The sequence below is a fragment of the Mytilus trossulus genome, chromosome 5 (assembly GCF_036588685.1).
Source record: "Mytilus trossulus isolate FHL-02 chromosome 5, PNRI_Mtr1.1.1.hap1, whole genome shotgun sequence".
In the NCBI taxonomy this organism is placed as follows: Eukaryota; Metazoa; Mollusca; class Bivalvia; order Mytilida; family Mytilidae; genus Mytilus; species Mytilus trossulus.
Genome location: NC_086377.1, coordinates 44,878,908 through 44,901,343, shown reverse-complemented (window position 1 = coordinate 44,901,343; position 22,436 = coordinate 44,878,908). Strand labels below are relative to the sequence as shown.

The 22,436-nt window shown below is 33.2% G+C and overlaps 1 protein-coding gene and 1 pseudogene across 3 annotated transcripts; one reads left to right on the top strand and one right to left on the bottom strand.

Moving 5' to 3' along the window:
* The first annotated feature begins 327 nt into the window (after positions 1-327).
* Positions 328-16,975, top strand: LOC134718881 (probable cytochrome P450 12a5, mitochondrial). Of its 3 annotated transcripts, none has more exons than XM_063581716.1 (10): positions 328-442; positions 5,905-6,132; positions 6,920-7,145; positions 7,466-7,644; positions 8,377-8,566; positions 9,478-9,661; positions 11,987-12,153; positions 12,845-12,926; positions 15,277-15,492; positions 15,966-16,974. In XM_063581716.1, the coding sequence occupies exons 2-10, from the start codon at positions 5,919-5,921 to the stop codon at positions 16,092-16,094; spliced, it is 1,587 nt and encodes a 528-aa protein (XP_063437786.1). In that variant the 5' UTR covers positions 328-442; positions 5,905-5,918; the 3' UTR covers positions 16,095-16,974. The 3 variants fall into 3 exon arrangements, with proteins under 3 accessions (XP_063437786.1, XP_063437787.1, XP_063437785.1); XM_063581717.1 differs by having other exon boundaries at positions 396-419; positions 15,966-16,975; XM_063581715.1 differs by lacking the exon at positions 328-442 and adding an exon at positions 5,424-5,544.
* A 1,031-nt stretch (positions 16,976-18,006) lies between these two features.
* LOC134717990 (uncharacterized) lies at positions 18,007-22,205 on the bottom strand (annotated as a pseudogene).
* Positions 22,206-22,436: the final 231 nt, after the last annotated feature.

The following is a 22,436-nucleotide window of genomic DNA, read 5'->3' as shown; positions in this document are numbered from 1 at the left end:
GATCTTCATGATACAAATTCGTTTAAATGTTGGTTTTACTATCTTTGATTGGTCCATTCAGAGGCAGATTTAGGGCCCCGGGGCATGGGGAAAAAACTTGTTTGCTTATATAGGGAATCATTGAAGCCTGACTGGAGCGGCCCCCTCTTAGGTCAGTCAGTGGGCCCCCAAAGTTATGAAAATTCCTGGATCCGCCACTGCATTTCCGTTTGTTTATCATCGATCCTTTATGTTTTATTTGGTTTCATTTCGTTCTATTTCGATTCACACTTATAGAATACAAATTAAGTTGTGAAAAGGACTTTTTTAAATGGATAAAACTACAATGGTAAAGTCGCAGCTTTTAGACGGTAAGCTTTTTAGAAAAGCTACGATTTTACGAACTATGCCAGTAAGGTCAATATATGGAACATGCTATGGTCCGTACATTCATAACTTATAGGTAAGTTTTATCAATATTTATCCAAATTAATGATAATGATTTTCAGTGGATAACACTAAACTGATAACAATTATTAATAATATATCAAATTTAAATTTTTTATTCGCTATACACTTTAACATTTACCGATCTGACTGTAGAATTATTATATATATATATAATAAATTTTATTATATACAAGTTCATGAAGTTGAACGACCTATTTTCTGTATTGTATAACATGTATAAATAGCAAAATAATGTGACGTCAGCAGTTGTATGTATACAATAATTCATGAATTACAATACATACAATACATACTTAACCTGTAATACACATTTTTCTTTGTGTAATATAATTCTTCTTACCAAAACGGATCAGAATACTAACAGTGGCGGATCCAGGGGGTCCGGGGGTTTGACCCCTTCCCTTTTTTATGGACGATCAATGCATTTAAATGGGGACATATCATGTAAATAGTTGGAATCACCTCCCCCCCCCCCCCCCTTTTTTTTTTTGTTGACCGGATCCGCCACTGAACAAAACTGTCTGACCGTGTAACGAGTAGTTTGAGTCTCGTCATCATCATGATATCGTCCTGGACATGCATTAAATATTTTCCACTGGACGTTAATCAACATAAAATTAATCAGTATTCAAAATTAGATTCTATACGACAATCAGGTCTTGACTGAATAATTAAACCAACAAAATTAATGCAATCTTAGTGGTACATGAAGCGGTACTTAACAAACTTGCAAAGACAAGAAAATAACTGACAAAGGTAAATTAAAATCAATTTTCAGTCCAGTGAATTTCTTTACAACTGCTAGCAAGATTTGTCACACTAACTATAGAAAGACCGTTAGTGGTAGTACATTTATTTATTGCAAATTATGTCGTCGCAGATCTCAAAAGTTAACAACTTTATACGATAACAGTAAATGTGCGAATAACTGTATATTTACACATTGCCGAAAGCCATTAGGTCCGAGACCACCATTGTCGTCCCTTGATTTTCGTTGTTTTCGTTGTTCTCGTTGTTCTCGTTGTTCTCGTTGTTCGCAAATATAGTCCCTAGTGTTGACAGTGGGTTACTTGCCATTAATTTTTATACCCCTTCCAAATTTATTTCTCCATGTTCAATGCCTCAAATTGCAAGTAGGGGGATGAAATTACACTGTCAAAAAATTTGGGTCCAGAATTTTAAAGGAAAGTAGTGAATTGGTCCAGCTGAAAAAGGTTGAAAATGAGCACTTCGGAAGCTGTCAAAAGATTTCAAGACGCCCTAAACATAAAATTGTCCATATTTCGAGTTAGAGGCGATGAAGTTTTCTTTAAATTTGATATAATTTGTCCCAAAAGTAGTACAACACACTGTAAAAGTTTCTTTGAGAAAGCGCAGGTGGGATTTTTTTTATTTTCATTTATGTTCTAAAAGAAATGCACTACGAATTAATTGTGTTCTCGGACCATTATCCGATTAATATTATATAACACTGGATAATTTGGAAAGAATGATTAATTGGTTTATGATGTTTTAAACTTTTGGGAAAAATCTGTGAAAATAATCATGTGTGATTAAATAAGTCTATATTGAATATTTCTCGCGTTTATTTTTTATTTATTGTTTTAATTCAATTCAATTCGTTTTACAACATCGGTACATGTATAATCAATATATACCAAATTTAGCGCACAACAATATACGATTAAAAAAATAAAAAAATATATTCATGACAAAACAGATTGAAGTGTTAAATACACAAAAGAAATAATACATTAAAATAATTCCAAATTACAAAAATATGTAACAATTGCGGTGCATTACGTTTTGCGCGCATTACCATTACATTTGCGCGCAAAAATCATTACGTTTGCGCGCAGCTTTTGATTACATTTGCGCGCATTTTTTTTGACAGGTAAACTCAGGTAAAATACAGGTAGTACTACTTATTTGTTTATTAATGACTTTTTTCAATTATTTACAAGTATCGGTACCCCGTCCGTTAGTCTAAGTCTCCTAATGCACTTATTTTAGAAGAATTCCATCAGTAATTTTTCAGGAAAAAAACAGATTATAATATTTATATTTTATTTATTAATTAATTTGTACAATTATTTACAAGTATCAGTACCCGTTCCGTTAGTATAAGCCTCATAAGGCAGGGGAAAAAGAGATAAGCCGCATATTTTTTCGATTTTCAGATAAAATTCAACAAGTCAAAGGTGTATGCAAGATTTTAAGAAAATCTGTGACATAGCCCGTTTATTGTAATTTAACCTTAGACTATAACGAAGTTTATAATTGGTTTTAGAATTCAATATGAACAATATATAATTTGAATTAACAAACTTTTTTCAAAATTAATAATTGAAAGTCATATCCGTTATGAAAATACCAAAAAATATAGTCATTTATAATCTATTATAATTTTTTTTTAATTTTTTCCTGAGATTACCTGTAAATTGAATGCGCGCAAGTGTAAAACATTTTAATCCCCAAATGCGCGCAAACGTAGTGCGCCCAACAATTGAAATACAAATCAACTTACTGAAAACATTAATTTCTGAGCAGAGGCGGTCTGAGAAAAATTTGGTTGATTATTTAGGGAATCACTGAAGCTTGACCGGAGTGGGCCCCCTTTTAGGCAGTCAGTGGGCCCCAACTTATGAAAATGTCTGGATCCGCCACTTCTGAGCTGCAGTGCCCTAAATATATGTTTTCCTAAGTTGCACAAGTCTTTTACATTTATAACGCTTAATAATTGTAAAAGTTTATAACCAGATGGCTTACGCCGCCAATACTATGGTTTAAAACAGTCACAGTGTTTTAAAAGACCAAACAGACTTTAGTAATATAAATATTAACTACAGGTTACTTGATGTCTTCAACAATGAGCAAAACATGTCTTTAACAATGAGCAAAACATGTCTTTAACAATGAGCAAAACATGTACAGTAAAGGACGCTCAAAATTGTTTACCAAAATAATGCCGTAGTTATTTATCTCAACCGGCGTTTTGCATTTGCGCCGATTTCATTTGCCCTCTCCATCCAAGTCATGTTATTTTGCATTTATCATTATAGACCTCTTATATTACCCACTTGTACAAATTGTCAATCAAAAAATGTGCATAACTGTTGTCCACTGCTCACCACGGGGAGATGGAAAAAGGCCTGCAAGATACATCTCCAGACTTTTTTCCGTGACAGTACCCGTAGTTATTTAGCATATGTCTTTCGGACATCTGCCACATGGCTATGCTCGATCTTTGTTTTGACAATAGAATCCGTGGTGACTCTGGATTTACACGATTTTATGGTACGCAGATCAACGCCTTAATTAGATAAAGAGGTGAATGATACCTAAGGGATGTAAAAAGTCCATTAGACAAAGAAGCAATGCCATGACAACAACAAAACACGAATAGACTACGAAAGACAACACATGTTGATGTTTAACGCCTGTTTTCGATATTTCTTTATTTCTTGAAGGTCTTTTTTTATATCGGTGGATAAAGCTGGGAAGGACCACCTTCGGCAGAAAAATGGAAATTACTATTAATATTTACTGTGCTTTTATATCGATTATCTAAACAAACATTTACTCTAAGCTCTTTACAGTGCATAAACAAACAATAATGATACAAGTTCATATAAACAAATCTAAACAATAGAATAAAAATAGAAAACGTAAAAAATACAAATTATTATATGAAAGTGCCTTAATTTAAAAATTGGACTAATAGCTTTATGACTAAAAATAAAAAGTGTAAAGGAAATAAAAATGCGATAAAAAAAAGTTTAGTATGAGAAATGCTAAAAATAAAAAGTGTAAAGGAAAAAAAAATGCTTTAAAAAGTTAGTATGATACATTAAAATATATACTTAGATCGAATAAAGTATAATACCGTCCGATTATCAAAAATGTGGAAAAGGCCTGTCTGAATAAATAAGTTTTAATGTTTTTCTTGAAAGCATTCACAGGTTCCGTGTTTCGCAGTTCTTTCCGCAAGTCATTTCATAAAACGGCGACCGCTCTATCAAACCGTCTCCCTCCGTATGTTTTGTTCTAGATGTTGGATTTACCAGAAGCAGACCAAAGAGTTCTGGTTGGCTTGTAAATGTGTACTAGTTCTTGAAGGTACACAGGTGCCTCCTGTTTCAGGCCCTGAACTCATTAAACTTTGGAGTCAGTTTTTTATACGCATACTCCAAAATCAACCAATCAAAATGTTTGATTTCATGTTCCGAGCACTGAGCAAAGATTTATAACTTCAACCCAGAGCTTTATACGCGTAAAGCAACACTTTGTATTTGCAACGAAATGTTATTGGCAGCCAATGGAGAGATTTTAAAATTGGACTAACGTGTTCGTTTTTGTTTTTTCTTGTTATCAATTTTGCGGCGTTGTTTTGAACACGCTGTAAAGTCTTAGTCTTAATAAGATTGGAGTTCAATGCACTTGTAACTGAGCAATAAGAAAACAACTAAAGACTTAGTATGATCTTAGATATTCTGGAGAGATTACAAGATCCTGTCCCAGAAGGGAAATATTTACTATCATACAATTATATCTATGTAACCAGGGGAAAAGCAGCTTCAGTTTAATATTTTGGACTATAATTTAAAAATTCTCAATTTTGATATTTTAAACTTTTTTCTATGTGTTTTTATAATTCATTTAATTTTATATTTTCGCTTCTATTTACATTTCATATCCAGGACTTAAAATTAACATGCTTTAATATGCAATTTAATTCTTAGTTTGAACATTGAGTGACATGTTATATATACTCCGTTAGCTAATTTAATAGTAGCATTTTACTTTATTCATAATGTATGTTCTTAATTGTCATAATCAGATTATAATTTAATGTTTATTCTTCAAGATCTAGAAATAGTTTAATCTTTGTCAATGAACAATATTACTCAAATTAATGGTTATTTGTTATGTCTATACTTGTCAGTTCAATTGCGTATATTTACTTGTTTATAATTTTTATAAGTAAGTTTTGAACTCAGGATCGAACTCTGTAAACAGTCCATCTGTAATAAAATCATTAGTATTCCATGCTGAATTATTGGTTTATTCATCGCTAGTTCCAGAGTCTCAGTAGTTAGTTTTCACCAGTATTTTAGTGTTCTCATTGCTATTCAGAGCAATCGTTCATTGTGTAATCAGATGCATCACACAGTTTCAGTAACAAGAGGCCGCTCAGTCAGGCTCTTGTTACACGAAACTACAAACTAGATGTCTAAACTCTGTGTAAAACAAAAACTTAACTTATCGCTATTAGTAATTTTATATAAATTAGTATTTTTTACTTTTTTTGCAGATTAAGACATTAAGATGTGGTCATTGAGATTGTGTAACCGAAGTAGCCGTGAGAGATGTCTAAACTCCGTGTAAAACAAAAACTTAACTTATCGCTTTTAGTAATTTTATATCAATTAGTATTTTTTACTTTTTTTGCAGATTAAGACATTGAGATGTGGTCATTGAGATTGTGTAACCGAGGTAGCCGTGACCTACTTTTACGTATAACTACAGCATCACACCGATTATCGACAACAGACGATGCACAAGTGGGTGAAATTTCCGGACAAGATTCAACTGAAATAAAACCTTTCAGTCAAATTCCTGGACCAAAAGGGTTATACAATATTCCTTTTTTAGGAACAGCATTCCATTTTAAACCTTTCAGTAAGTTTATATATGCTAACCGTCTTAAGGAAACAATTGTTCTGAAGTTATTTGCACTATAAATGAGAGAAAAGAAAAAATATTATCACCTGTGACTTCAATTTTTTTCTTCATAAATATAACTTGTCATTTATTTTATTGTAAACGAAAATGCACCCTTTAGCAATATTTATACGTTGTGTGTTTGTGATAAAGTTACCAGAGTCAGATTAAGGAAGAGGGGGAAAGGGGGGGGGTGTCCTTTTGAGGGAAAATTTCTGGATCCGCAACAAGATTTGTTTACATTTGAAAATGCCTGTACCAAGTCAGGATTGAATATGACAGTTCTTGTCCATTCGGTTTTTTTTTTGTGTTTTGTTATTTGATTTTGCGATGTGATTATGGACTTTCCGAATTGATTTTCCTCCAAGTTCAGTATTTTTGTGATTTTACTTTTTACAATAACTGAAAACAAATTGATGTCTTGACGAATACACGTTGTACCTCCTTTTATCGAATATCAGTATTTTCATGGAAGATAATTTAACAATGGAAGTATTTTAAAACGTAGGAAATAAATAAGGTTGTAAATCGCGACGGGATATTCGTTAAAGATTTAAAATGTGTTTCTCAACGTGCATTGACAAATATTTCTTACAGAAAAAACCCTGAAATTTGCATGAAAAATTTGCCACTGGACGTCAATCAGACATAACATTTTAATCATTTGCCTAGCGAGGACCAACTTTAATAATTCTGATAGTATATTTATGTGTATAACCACAAATATTGTTTTATGTGTTTGTAGCAAAATACCTCCCTGACGATTTACTGAATGTCTTAAGCGACGCACGTGACAAGTATGGCGACATTGTTAAAATACGGATGGGGAAAGATTACATAGTTTATGTATACCATCCTGATTATGCCAAAACAGTCTTCCAGTTTCCTTTCAAGGAACACCTCCGGGTTGGGATGGACCTAAGTGAGACGTTCCATGACAGAAGTGGTGTGCCAAGAGATCTTGGAACATTGTAAGTAGAAAGATACCGAAAATATAATTTTTTACGTCAGACGCGCATTTTGTCTTCAAAAGATTCATTATAGACGCTAAATGAAATACATTCAAAGGTCAAACAAAATACACAATTGAATACTTAAATGCTTTTAAAAAGGACAGCAATAGAAGATTCATTTTGTAAAATCAATATGACTTAGCAACACGAACCCAACCCAAATATAGGGATGATCTCAGGTGCTCTGGAAGGTGGTGGGGAGAGATTTAAACAAATAAATAATGCATAAATGAAGAACCACTAGTCACACTTTCAAAAATGTACTTATTTGAATTCAGACAAGGCGCTGCATGGGCTGCCCTCAGAAAACCATCACAGGAAAAGATGCTTCGACCAGCAGTTGTTGCAAATTATGTGCCTTTGATTGAAAGAGTTACGAATGACTTTGTAGAGGAGTTGCGAAAGAAAGGAAGTGTAGACGATCTGCTTAAAGAGCTGATGAATTATACGACAGAAAGTTAGTATGCATGCATATCTTTATTTTAATACTAGCAACTTCTGTTTTCTGATTCGAAAACCCAATGAACATTCAAAACAAATTCTCTTATGTATAATAACGGTCTTCTGGAGTGGGGTATTTAAATTCTGTATTCTTTGCATTGAAGGTTAATTTTCATTATAAATCTTACCCATTATTCTCTGTTCCTTATATTTTAGCACACAACTATTGTCTTTTTTATTTTAATGCATATTTTTTTCAATTCCTAATTGTTCTTATCCATTTTCTTTTTGCTGTATTTTTCCGAGATTATTCTTTATTCGGTAAAAGTAATATAACAGTCATGCATCAACGACGACCACTGAATAGCATGATCATGATTTGGGACAGACACATGCCAAAAATTGCGATGTTAAACATGTTTGCAAACGCTCAATATTCCCTCTAAGAGGGATACCGGTGTAACAATGATTATCACATTAACTAGTGTTTTTGTTTATGTTTGTAATATTTGATAATGGACGTTATACACAAAGTCAACCAACCTTTTAACTATATTTTAATTTTATCAGCTATCATGTTCTGCTATTTTGATTTCTTATATATTTTAAACATTGTAAGATTTTTTTGTTGGAAATGATTCTGAATCGTAACCTTGACGATAGAGTTGATGTGTTTTTAACTTTTTATCAAAGTTCAAGGTAACAATATCGATATATGAGTACTATAACCTTGTTATATTTTTTGCAGGTGTTGCGATGCTTTGTTTTAACAGAAGACTAGGGTATTTGGAAAGTAATTCAGATACAGAAATTGTTAAACTTATCACGAAGTTCTTCATTGATTTTCAGACATCAATTACAATGCCTTTCAAGACTTATAAACTCTTCAGAACAAAACTGTATAAAAGATTCGAAAAGACATATTTGGACATTTATAGGTAAATATTTTATGTATAATGACTTTTTCTTTGTGTGAACTATTTCAGGACTGAAGAATACATGCTGTAGCGCAAGCAGGATTTATTTAAAACACATATATGCATGACAGGTAGAAAAACGCAGGTGGTACCATTATTTATCGATTGTGGGAGGGTGTGTCTTTTGTAAAGTTAGCATTAGACAAATCTATTTAATGCTGAGATTGTTAATTTAGGAGTAAGAGCTAATATTGGTCAAGTTGAAGACGTATGATCTTTGGAAAAGTGGTGTCAATCGTAAAACCTTGGATGACTCCGCTTCTCTTCATCTATCCATAGAGTTAAATGTGGTACTGTTTTATTACTATTTATTTGCATGCTACAATCCTTCTTTTATTTGTTATCGAATTTGTACGGTGGCTACGTTTGTATGATCCAGCATCGTAGTGGTCGTGGTCATATACTAGTAGTAAGTTTCAACCTTGTGCGTCATTTTATTAGTCTTCAAAAAACATTTTTACTGACTTTTTCTCTACGCCTTCACATGAGCTAATTTTATTATGCGAGGCTACTATGTCGAATAACAGAATGAGTTTGTGTTTCGTTCCGTTTTCGTTTTACCAGGCCAGAAGAATTTTTTTTCAAAGTTCTTCTCCCCACATCCACACCACGTAAATCAAACGATATTTCCCTTGCTACCTTGTGCTATTATTACTATTTTGTTCGTGTTCTGAGAGAGGGGATGGTTCGATTACAAGTGATCGGTATTTAGTACATATACCCATGCGTCAAAATATTGACAATATCTTTTGATATCAAATATACATTGTGATGAAAGTATAAATATTATTTGTTAGAGTTCTTCAGAAAATAGTATTCAATAACATGCACTATAACAATTAAAGACTAATAACATTCATCTTCTATTTTAGCATAGGTAGAAAAGAGATATCAGCTCAAAGAAAAATGTTAGAAAAATTACAAAAAGAAGGTGAACTCGATCAGTATCTTCAGGACGAACCAAACTTCATATACTCGCTACTTAACGACACAAGAATGACGGATGATAAAATCAACAGCGTTATTATGTCTTTGTTCATAGCAGGAATTGATTCGGTACGTATGTAGCGGGGTTGTTTCCCCTTAGTACAGGTAGAACATATATAGCCAGTCTTAATCAAATGAGCTAGGGAATCGATTCTTTGGCTCAGTGGGTTAAAGCACTGACTGTCAACCAGACGACCGTGGTTCGAACTGGTGGTGACGATATGAATTTGTAGAGTAGATACGTGCTCTCCGGTTACACGTATTTGAAAAATCCTACATTTCTTGCTCAATATAGAGATAAGGAAGTACGATTGCTTCATTCGTCACAACTCGGCCGATTCCGTACCCTCCAGAGTAGCGGATTGCACCGAGGATTACCGAATAAATATTGTGCTTGAGAGAGCAAAAACAACTGAGACCAACAGACGAGAATGTAAACAAATAAAGGCCGTGGTTCGACTTTGCAGTGAGCAAAACTGGCAAATTTTTGCTATACTAACCTCTGTGTTTTTTTAAATCTTGGATAATCTTTTAACTGGACTAATAAAAGTAATAAAAAATCAACATATAGTAAGCGTACTTCCAACGACTAGGCACTAATATTTGAGGAATGACATTTTACACGGAACTCCTTGGTGATAAGGCGGTCGCCATTTTTTGCATTTTGCGAACAAATAATAATTCTGGCGATTAAAATTCATTATTTTCGAAAGAATTTGGCGAAAGAAATATAAAATAACTATTTAATTTCATCCGTCTTGTTTATTTACTTTTTCGGGTTTCTCGGTCTTTGCTGATCAAACAATACTCGGAAGTCACCTTTGCCCTCGTTCATAAAATCAATAATCAGCTGGCTGCATTTTGCTACTGAACAAAGGACTAATTGAAAAAGGTGTTGATTTCATTGTTTGACAAAATTTCTAAATAATATGGTTGAATGGCGTCCATCACATGTCGCTTAAAGGTATTATAAACACGTGATTGATTCAAACTTTTGACATCTCCTTTCAACGATGATCCGGAAGGAAAACTGATGAAAAATGTTCAAAAGCCAGATCCCCAAGGGTTACTGGGGAATAAAAATATGGTCACTTGGTCTTCTCCCGACCGGCAGTAAAACGCTTGCCGAAGTGGGGCGTCCATTTGGCTGTGCGGGATGTATCAATTTCGCAGTCACGTCCGGTCAAAAGGGGGAAGTTAAATCCGATGCCTCGTGTAAAGAGAGTGCCACGCTCTTTGCACGTTAAGAACCCTTTCAGGGGTCCGTAGGTGGCCTGTTGCAAGGCAAAATTTCTGTCCCTATCCAATATTCCCTCATTTTCCAGTGGCAGTCCAAATTTCCCCGATCATCATCCTAGATGGCCTGTAACACAACAACCTACCTATTGTATTTATTGTTAACTTGTTCTCGTCCTAGATATGCATGAAATATTTGCTACTGGACGTTAAGCAACCAACAATCAATCAAAAGCAAGAAAATTCTTTGACTTAAAACTTTATCTTTCAACTTTGATATATATAATTCACTTGAGAGTCGTTTTAACGATGCACGTGTTTTAAGCATTTCTTTTTATTGACGATGGTCCAGAAAAGAAAACTGTCGCTATGTAGAGATATATTCAACTGGTTGGGAATAATCGGCCATCAATACCTTTCTACAACAGCAAAATTTTCCCTTTTCTGAAGGACAGTCCCTCATTTAAGTTATATCGCATTTGGGGGAGGGGTCCAAACTTGTTCAAAAATAATAAAAATCTCTGCCTTCAGTCTTTATCCTTCAACAGAAAGGGAAATATATTTATCCGCTTAACCTAATGAAGATGAATCTTTATGTTCCTAGAAGTCAAAATGATGATTTCTATATTGCTATTTTTACAGTATCTTTTAAAAAGTAAATGTTTAGTGTTTATCAATTACAATGTAAACTAAAAGATAAGGCTAAGAGACTCATTTCATTATTCTTTTTTTAAGGGGGGATAGAAAGAAGGAAATTTTAACCGAAAAATATATTAATGTTACTTGCCGAATTTTCTTTTAAAGTGGCGAAAAATATATTGTTTTGGCGAAAGAGGTGACGAAAAAAATAATTGATCCAGGGGAAACCCTGTTTACTACTAAGGCTTTTTTTTATATTGAAAGTCAATTAGATTTCACCAACATTTGGTATTAGATTTTTTTTTTGGGGGGGGTAGGGTTGAACTTGATTTGATATTTGACCTCAGATAAATTGGGAACAACGAGTCAAGCTATCAGAACAGAAGTCCCATCCAGAACCTAATACATGTTCAGTATAAAGAGGTGTTAATGTTTGTATCATTTTGGTCTTTTGTGGATAGTTGTCTCATTGACAATCATACCACATCTTTTTTATATTGAACTTTTGTTTTGTTTCAGACTGCGAATACAATCGCCTTCGTATTAATCAATTTAGCATTAAATCCAGAAAAACAAGACCGGTTATACCAAGAAATAAAGGAAACTATGGGTGATGAAAATACTCTAACGAAGGAACATCTAGCAGAAATGTCTTACCTCAAAGCATGTGTCAAAGAATCTCAAAGGTAAGGAAAACATTGGAAATTGTGTGATGCCTCCGCTTGCATAATAATGTTATAAAGGGCACAACTCGAGAACGGTATAAAAGTGACGACTGTCAACGTATATTTGTTCCACCTAACAGAAGTTCCAATGGAAACTTTGTTATAAACAATGTCATAATATCTGTTCCTGTAAGAACATATATTCTATACCATTTATTCCGTTAGGAACATTTACTGTAATATTTATTCCAGTGGAAATAATATTCCAGAATATTGTTTCCATTTTGAACTTATATTATGAAGGAACTTCTATTCTGTGACACGCCAACCAAATTTGACCTTGATATATGTGTTGTGGAAATTAGCATACTGATTGTGTATAAGTTTCATAAAATTTAAATTTTGGAAGAGGCAAACTAAAGATATGGATACTATAACACTTAATGCCTCTATCGATGGCGTCGGGGGCATAACAACTTTAATACCTTTGTAATTAACATCACCGTCAGTTAAGCATTGAGGATGATATAGGAAAATGTTTTTCGTTAGTATTTCGATAAAGCCCGGGACATTTGGAAACTTCACCGTTTTTAAAACACATGATACCTGAAGTTTATATTGAAACAGACGGTTGTTAAACTGTTGTTAAGAAACATCGCATTTGAGCAGAATTTTCTGATTTAATTTAACTGAATTTAATTGGATTTTGCAGGTTAGTGTTTCCATTGATGCTAGGTGCTATCCGTTACCTAGAGGAGGACATTGTACTAGGGGGCTACCATATACCCAAAAATGTAAGTAATGTATCTGGTGCTACCATATACCCAAACATGTAAGTAATATATCTGGGGCCGTATGCAAAACACATCTTAACTTAAGTATTCCTTAAACTTAAATTTCACTAAGAATTTCCTTAGTTAAGTTACCATAGGACATATATTAGCTCATCACATGTACTCATCCGTGTAAAAGTTTGTATTAAATGATTATTTAAATATATTGATCAATGCATGCTTTTATTTAAAGAGCTGGGGTTAAATTGATATTGGTATTGGTATGTAAAACAATTCAATAGAACGTAACATAGTATAACGATGAACAATTGGTGCATACATAAAGCCTAACACGGCGCTTTTTAAGGTTGATGTTCTGACGGATGAGCATTGGAAGAAAAATATTTCGGTAATCCAAAACTTTCCTTTATTTAATCTTTAATTATCTTTCATTGGTATAATATTTTCTGGAGACAACAATATGCTTTAAACTCTATAACAAAACATGTTTAAGGTTTCAGTGGCGTAACACAAGACTTAGTGTGGCATTTTAAGCATGTGCTAACAAATAATTTTACAAAACACTTTTTTCATTAAAATGTTTACTAATCGTTCAGCTACAATGCGCTGCCTGACATCTCCCTTTCCAGACCCCTTGCTTACATTTGCTTATGGTTTAAAAAAAATCTATTTTGATGTGAAACTAACATATTTATCACTTCCCTTGTACAGCAAAAAAGGGGAGGGTAATTTTTTTTTTCTTTTTAAAAATCAATTTACAAACTAGAGCATTTTTCAAAAGTCCTATAATCTTTACTAAAACAAATTTTACAGTAAGAACATTATCCACACAATAACGTACTAAGTAATATTTTCGAAACCGCTATATATCTCACTGAATATAGGAAATATGAAAAAAATAATTTAATACGAGTAAGGTATCATTATACCTTATATAAACGTCGAATGGGGGTGTATCAGTCGGCGTTTTGAAATTTATGCCGATATTTTCTTACATTTGCGCCGATTTTTAGTCATTTGCGCTGATATTTTTCCAGGTGAAAAGATATAAGAAGATGTGGTATGAGTGCTAATGAGACAATTCACTATCCAAGTCATGATATTTTTAATTTATCATTATAGGCGTTAGCCAGTTGTACAAATGTTATGAATTGTCAATCATAAAATTGAGAAAGGAAATGGGGAATGTGTCAAAGCGACAACAACCCGACCATAGAGTAGACAACAGCCGAGGGCCACCAATTGGTCATCAATGTAGCGAGAAACTCCCGCACCCGGAGGCGTCCTTCAGTTGGCCCCTTAAAAATATGTATACTAGTACAGTGATAATGGACGTCATACTAAACTCCGATTTATTCACAAGAAACTAAAATTAAAAATCATACAAGACTAACAAAGGCCATAGGCTCCTGACTTGGGACAGGCGCAAAATTGCGGCGGGGTTAAACAGTTAATTCAGTTCAGGAGAAGTCCGAGTCCGATGTCAGAAGATGTAACAAAAGAAAATAAATAAATGACAATAATACATAAATAACAACAGACTACTAGCAGTTAACGGACATGCCACCTGGATCACCCCTACCATGCTTTCCTTTGTTATGTAACGTTAGAACAAAGGAGCTGGGATATAATGTATGTAATCTATTCCAACTATCTGGAATATCTTTAAAAGTCGGATTACATGTTCCACAAAACCTCGATATTTCCTAATTGTTTTGTTAATTTTTGCATTAGAATTTAATCAGTGGCTCATTTGCATTATTGAAAGTATATAAAATTAAAGCTCGAGATCACATACTGTTTTTTTATTAATCTACAGATGCGGATATGTCAACGTAAACGATACGGTTGATATGTCTTTAAATGGCAGACCTCAGAATATAGTATATATAACTACCCATTGTTATCTCTTGATTTGTTGATTATACGTGATTTGAAGAAAATCACGATGATCATTAATATTTAGCAATAAATAAACGAATAATTTGTATTTTATTACTGATATAGGTATTAATCAATTGAATTGTAGATAACCTATTTATGTTCTGCAAAAAACGCATACTTTCGACTGATTTTTAACTATTTTTGAATATTTAAGATAGCTCCATAGGTGCCATATGATTGCGTATAATTGCGAACTTCCACTTTATTTGAACTATGATGGATAGAGTTAACTCCCTTTTTGTCTGTAAGAGTTAACTCCCTTTTTATCTGTAAGAGTTATCTCGCTTAAATGAAACAAATTATGCCATATGGATAGTTTGGCAATTCTACCATATCTCCTATTTGTAAATATATTGTCTTTGTTTCTGGATGTTTTTTTGTGATGACCTTTGATCTTCACTTGCAGACACTAGTCCATCCAAATATGAACTCTATGACAATGGATAACAGATTTTACCCCAGACCTACAGAATATATTCCTGAACGATGGTTTCGTGGTTCAAAAGACGATATTGCCAAAGGCCAGGACTTTCCATTCGGAATGATGCCTTTCGGGTTTGGACCAAGAGGTTGCATTGGACAAAGATTCGCAGAAACTGAAATGTACATCGGTGTCGCAAAGGTAATTTAATTTTGACAAAATTTTAATTTAAACATAGAAGGGTGGGGTAATATGTGGCGTTATGCAAAAGAATTAAAAACTAAAATGTGAGCATGGTGAGTGAAAAGGAAAAAAACCCAACATATTTATCAAAGCTAAAATGTTTTCTTTCTTTAAGGATGTTTGCTTTCGAAAGCCTCTTGTTTTATCCATTTGTATGCCTTAAAAAATTTTGCCAATGGACCCCCATTTTTCCTTTTATAAATCTTGTACATGTATAATTATAAGTCATTTGTAAAAGTCTTATAAATCTTATTTATTTTTTAAATATTTTATGAGAACTTACTGATAAAGCTATGAAAAATTAAAAAAAATAATCAAGAGAGAACATTTTCGGCCCAAAATTCCAAAGGCCAATATCTCGAAAACTGAGCAGCAAACTTCCTTAAAACATTACAGATTTGGTTACCAATACTGTTTGTTATCTTTTTCAGGTTATACAGAACTTCAAGATAGCTTTACCGCCAGGAGTAACCGGAGTGAAAACAAAGCTCAAGACTTTTACAACACCGGCAGAAAGTGTGCGTCTACATCTAACGGACAGAAATATATTGAACGTATAGAATATGATAATTACTTTACATCATTAATACTCATTATGATATGCATGTAGTATGAGATAATTTATGTACATTTTCTTGTAAATTGAAACGCAATATTAACCGAGATATGTATACTCGGGTTCTTTTATAGAAATACATAAAAGGTAGAGTACTTCCGATAAGTAAAATATATTTTTCAAATTATGGACTTTTGACGAGATCAATAAGTTGTATGGACCTGTTCAGATTGTATTGACCGAGGACGAAGTCCGAGGGTCAATATAATCTAACAGGTCCTTATATAACGTATTGACTATTAAGTGAAAGTCCTTAATTTCAATATTATATATGTAAATAATGTATTAGGAAAATAACGTTCAATGTTATGTCTTGTATTTTTAATTTGTTTTTTTGCAAGAATTCAAGTTATCAAAAATATTTTAAAATATTTTGAACAACTTCGTAGCTTGTTGCATTAATTTCTTGTATTCTTAGCGTCTGTATTTGACATATAAAGTTCTTAAAATATCCAGTGAAATTTGTGTACTGTGGGGCTTCCTCCGTGGTTGTTATGTGTGACGTCATGACGTCATAAATCTAAATTTAGTAACATTTTCATATTGACCACCAATATACGTATAAATAGAAATATAGCGTTAAAATACGTAAAAATAGAAACATAGCGTTAGTATACGTAAAAATAGAAACAAGGCGTCAAATACGTAAAATAACCGTTGAAACACGTGATCATCATATCCAAGGAAAACAGTAGAATGCTACGCCATATGTAATATTTCCTTTTATTGTTCCTCCTTAAAGTTTAGTACCTACGACATATGTATCCAGGAAAACAAGATGACAGAAATGAACATTATTTTAACATTGCCACTCGGACTTCTTTTACGCTGCATTTTACGTCTGTTTCAAGCCATTAATGTCTACCCCTTGTTTATGTGTTTGTTTTTAATTTTGGTTCTTGTGATGTTGGAGTTTAGAGTGTCTATCCTTTCGCTGAGCTAACATTATTTTTTTGGGGGTCAACGGAAGACCAATTCCAGATGCGTGATGTTCCCGTAGCGTTGATGACCCATGTGTGACCTTGAGCTGCGGTTTTTTTTTGGTTTTTTTTTTATATCTCTGGTCGGGTTTTTTTTTTTGGCTACGACACATTCCCCGTTTCCATACTATATTTAATACGTCCGGACATACAGCATCAGGGCTGAAAGATTCGGTATAATCAATGTACAATTACGTACCTATATACTTCCATATGACGCATAATGAAATCAGAAAAGCATGCGCGTATATGCATTGCTTGATGCTATGTTATAAAATAGAGATGTTTGAAGAACAGCCATTATTTATACTAACCCATGAAAAAAATTAAATCGAGAATTTTGATATCCGTAAAAATCAACCATTTTACAGAAAAAGGAAATTTACAAAGCTCTAAACTAGGAATTATTAAATTATGTATGCTCTCATTGTGATAATGTATTTTATGCGTAGTGCTTTTTTAAAAGCACAAATTTGATAAAAAAAAATATAGTTTTATCACAGAGAATGTATAATTAATATGCCAACATAAACTGAAAGTATATACAGGTTAGCATAGTCAACAAGTATGCACATATGTATAGTTAAACATCGGATTTACTAAATGTGTTCAGTCTAATTGTTTATGTACTCATATCGAGCAAAGTGTTAATCAATAATATTGATGTAAATTTTTGAATTGAAAACACTAAAATGATTACGTTAAACAACGAATTTATATTCCACCACTGCAACAAGTGTGTTACGATTTTTCTCTACTCGAGACATTTATATTTTGATTTTTAAAGAGCGACGCTTTTCAAACTTTTTTCATGTGGTCACAATAGGAAATTCACAATAAACCAAAATATGTCATAATTGAGTTTCGACCAAGCATTTGCCGAGAACAAAGTTTTTTTCTAGAGAGGAGAAATATTTTTCTCACACAGATTGAGAAATGTGAAAAAGCATGTAAATAAGAGAAAATTGATTGTTCATGTTAAAGTAATTCTAATGTTTAATACGTCCGGACAAGACATTATAACTGTTATAAGTTGAATGAATGGGGTACCAAGTCTGTTTGTCCAGCAGCAGTGTATGGATCTGGACATGTCCTTCGAATAACAAAGCAAATCAAAACAATTATCGAAAGTAATGCGAGTCCTAAGAGAACAGCCAACACAATGATCGTCACCGCGTCTGAAAATAAACAGAGCATAGTTCAATAGATTTACCACACTTTAAAAACTAACATGTGACGAGTATCACTTCTTTATATACTGTAATGTGAATATCTGGATCTATTAGATCCTTCAGTTGACATAACTGGTCTTGCTCTGTTCATTTGCTAGAATTACCATAAATGCTATACATTATATTCACTGATAGATTTGTGCAATTATTTGTGTTCTGGTGTTGTTGATTTTTTTCCTTGCGATAAACGTTTAATTTGAACAGAGGGGAAATCCAAAGAAGATGTCACACTTCTTTTAAAAGACATATACTTTCATTTTTATTTTTATATGCTCGATGTGTCTCACATAGTAACTACAAGCAGAAAGGTTTTGCCCTTACTCGTATATATGTCGCAAATTCTGTCGTTAAAGTCATATGAAACGTGTGAGTGGTGAAAAATAATGTTTGTCCAATTCTTGAACCAATGCATATATACATCATAAACTTAGTCCTCTGTGCACGATTTTATCATTATTTTCGCAAATATATCATATAATCGTCATTTTTTTTTCTCAGAAAAAAGTATATGTACATAAGTTGTATAATAAAAACTATCCATTTAGTTATAAAAAAACATATGCATATTTTTTTTTAATTTGAGGTTTCTTATGACTTTAATGGTTTGACTATATGACCAATGAAATGTGATTCATCTACGAAGTAAATCATTCTTATGCATGATTTTTGTAAAGTGGTTAGTGATCTTGATTAATAAATGTGAAAGAAACAGAAACACAATCAAATATCATATTAAAAAAAAATCTTAAGCAACATTGTATTGTAGCGATTTAGGATCAAATCATTTTATTTAGCAAATATGACGAAGCTGGAACGAAAAAAATCCGACATTTTAATTGTTTTTATTCTTTATTAAATACGGCCCCATGATGATTGATCGACGGAAATAAAAGAGTGAGATATAGCCGAAATTTTTACTCGAAACACTATAGAATGATTCAATTTCAATTTTAAACGAAACACGAATTACGATTAATTGTGATTTAAACTCTTTAAACGTTATTTTAAGGCAAAAATATGATGAAAATGCATCTTATTCAAAGATATGTATCAAGTTCGAGAAGCGTAAGAATATAAAAAAACGAAAGTTAATGTCCTGTATCGGACCCGGCCGTAATTTGCTTCATATTGGAAAAAAGGATTGGTGCTAATTTATAAATTTATTGTTATTGGTATCAGTAATCAATTCGACTCATGTGGTTGATTCAATTCCCATTTATTAGCAAATTTAAAGTACGTGTATGACTATTGTCTACGTTTTTATTTGTTTTTTAATTCAACTTCACGCCTGGGTAGTTCTCATTATCTTAAAACATATACAAGTATGTAGACTGACACGAAAAGTGTGTATATGTTAGCTTCTGTTGTCGTCCGTGCAATGTTTTCATAATTGTATTATAGGTACTGTAAATAAAGTAGAAACATCACTTTTAGGATAATAAATAATTAAGTCCAGATTCTGACATGCAAGGAGCAAGTATGTAAACACAAATAATACATAAATTAAACAAATATAAATTCATTGGGGTTGAAAACCGTTGACCGAAGTGTATTTTGGTTCTAAAAGTGTATGCACTGTTAACGCTTTTACATCTCTGTGAAATTATTAAAAGAAGAATTCAGTCTTTATAATAACATTTTTTCGCTATGAACATGGCTATCAAGTTTTCTTTTGTTTACTTGCGCAATTTATTGTGGAATCCCGTGTCATCATGTATGTTCCAAATCATTTTATACATTTTGATATGACGAATGACACGAGATTGATGTTAGGCAATCAAAATAACGTATAATTATGAAACATACATCTAATTTAATTATTTCATCGTGTTGATTATTTTTTTTTATCTGTGGGGTACCAATTTTTTATAGAAATTCGTGGCTATAGGCACAACACGGGTTTATATGTTAAACGAAGTGTTAATTTTTTATAGTGTTGTATACAGAATTTGGAAAATCCACTAATCAAAATATCCACGAAGATACAAATTTTCCTAAATCCACGAAAATGAGTATAGCCACATACCTTTAGATCTGTTTTCTTCTTCTGACAACTCACTTACAACTCCTGACCTTGTCTTCAAATAGCTATGGCAGGTTGGTAGACCTTTAGGGATATATCTTTTCTGATGTTTCCATGCTTCGTTAAGCATGAGCGCCATTCCCTCGACCATGTGCTTATCAATGTGACAATGCAAGAACCACATCCCAGGGTTACTGGCAACTATTCTGATAATTACATAGCCTCCATATGGAACAACTATCGTGTCTTTACGTACAGAATTAATCAAGTTTATTCCTGGAATATAATTGTAATTATTCCACGATGCATTTCTCCACTTGGCGTTATTGCATTGGCTTTGTTTATTAGAGTATGTATCGCTGCATTTTATGTCCTCTGTAAATACGAACTTGCCATTATTTGTAACTTCTGGAAAGACCATCTTCAGAACTTCGAACGTGTGACCATGCATATGAATTGGATGAGCTATCGTTGCTCCTTGGCCAAGACTCAACAAAACCATAATGACTTCAGATCCAGATTTTAAGTTTAAAGAATGGCTACATGTACAGGTTTGTTCATCACTGCACCCATTACAGTTGGTATCTGTTTCAAACGGTTGTGTGAGAGGTGCAACTGTTGGCCAACGAAAAATACGTCCATTTATAGATGAATGACCACCGGGAAATCCAAAGTTCAAGAAGGGTAATGCCTTTTCGTTTGTTTCTTTAACATATTTTACTATGTGGGTAGACTTGAAATGGGCAATTTAATACCCGAAACTTATTATCATTAGTGTAAGATTTCATGGCTGAAGAATCTCCTTTCTGAACATTAAGAAATCCAAGTCCTATATCGTGTCCAATCGTAAGATTTGGCGAAGAAAGAACACTTACGGTGATGTTGTAAATTCTTTCCTCGGCGTAGTCCAAATCTATTTCAAAATCATACCGTTCCGCAGGAAATATGATTATTTTATCTACTTTATTCGCCACAACCTCAAATCCGTCAGTTTCAACTACATCCAATTTCAAACCTGGGATTGAAAATAAGAGGGTACGATGGGACCCAACTGCAATTAGTCTAAACAGATAGCGACTTCCTTTCCTAGCATTGAACGTTTCTATTGGGGCAAGAATATCTTTAAACTGTCCTCGGCCGTTGATTAGGATTGAATGAGGGGATGTATCATATAGTTTATCATTCAAATCTAGTAATGCCATTGTATCATACTGGTGGTTCCATTCTTGAATCTGAAGTATATGTTGATTCATAAATGGTATTGGGAGACGCTCCTTTTTGCGAAGGACAATAAAAGCGCCATATAAACCCATATCTCTCTGGTTACCGACATGGGAGTGGTACCAGTAAGACCCTCCAAAACGAGGCTGGAACGTGTAATTAAAGGATTGACCTGGCATTATTGGGCATTGTGAAACAAATGCAACACCATCCATAGCTGGGTGTTTGAGCTGATCTATGCCGTGCCAATGAATAGTAACAGCCTCATTGATCAAAAGATTATTTACAATAACTGTGATAGTTTGATTCTGATAAATGTAAATAGATGGTCCTGGCATGGTTCCATTGGCAGTTATAAGGTTTCTAGTCAGATTCCAACCGTCAGCAGATATAATGTTATCTATCGGAACTGGACCGTTTTCTTTGGGTGAGAATAATTGTCTTTCCTTTGCATACACTTGGCCGAATTCCTTCCCATTCATCGTAAACGCATTTATTATATCAATTGATGTTAAGCAGTGGTCAGCGTTCTTGTCACAATGAAATCCAAAAGTGACGACAATCAATCCATAAAAAGCAAAAAGAAAAGTGCTCGACATCTGCAAATATTTAAAATATAAAATGATGAACATTCCAGTTCCCTATACAGATTTTTCATGTTTTCTGTTATGAAATTGTTGTGAAATTCAAAATTGTAGCTTATCTTACATGAAGCTGGAAGAATGTTTTTCACATCGAACACTCTTTATTTTTTTGTACTGTAGTCCTGTCATGTAGTGTTATTGCTTTAGTGTTATATTTAACATTGCCATAAAAGCGTGAGGTTTGCT

Coding starts and splice junctions, on each gene's coding strand:
- LOC134718881 (XM_063581717.1), top strand. CDS start 5,919: ATGTGGTCATTGAGATTGTGTAACCGAGGTAGCCGTGACCTACTTTTA. Junction 8,567..9,477: donor ACATATTTGGACATTTATAG/GTAAATATTTTA, acceptor CTTCTATTTTAG/CATAGGTAGAAAAGAGATAT. Junction 12,927..15,276: donor GCTACCATATACCCAAAAAT/GTAAGTAATGTA, acceptor CTTCACTTGCAG/ACACTAGTCCATCCAAATAT.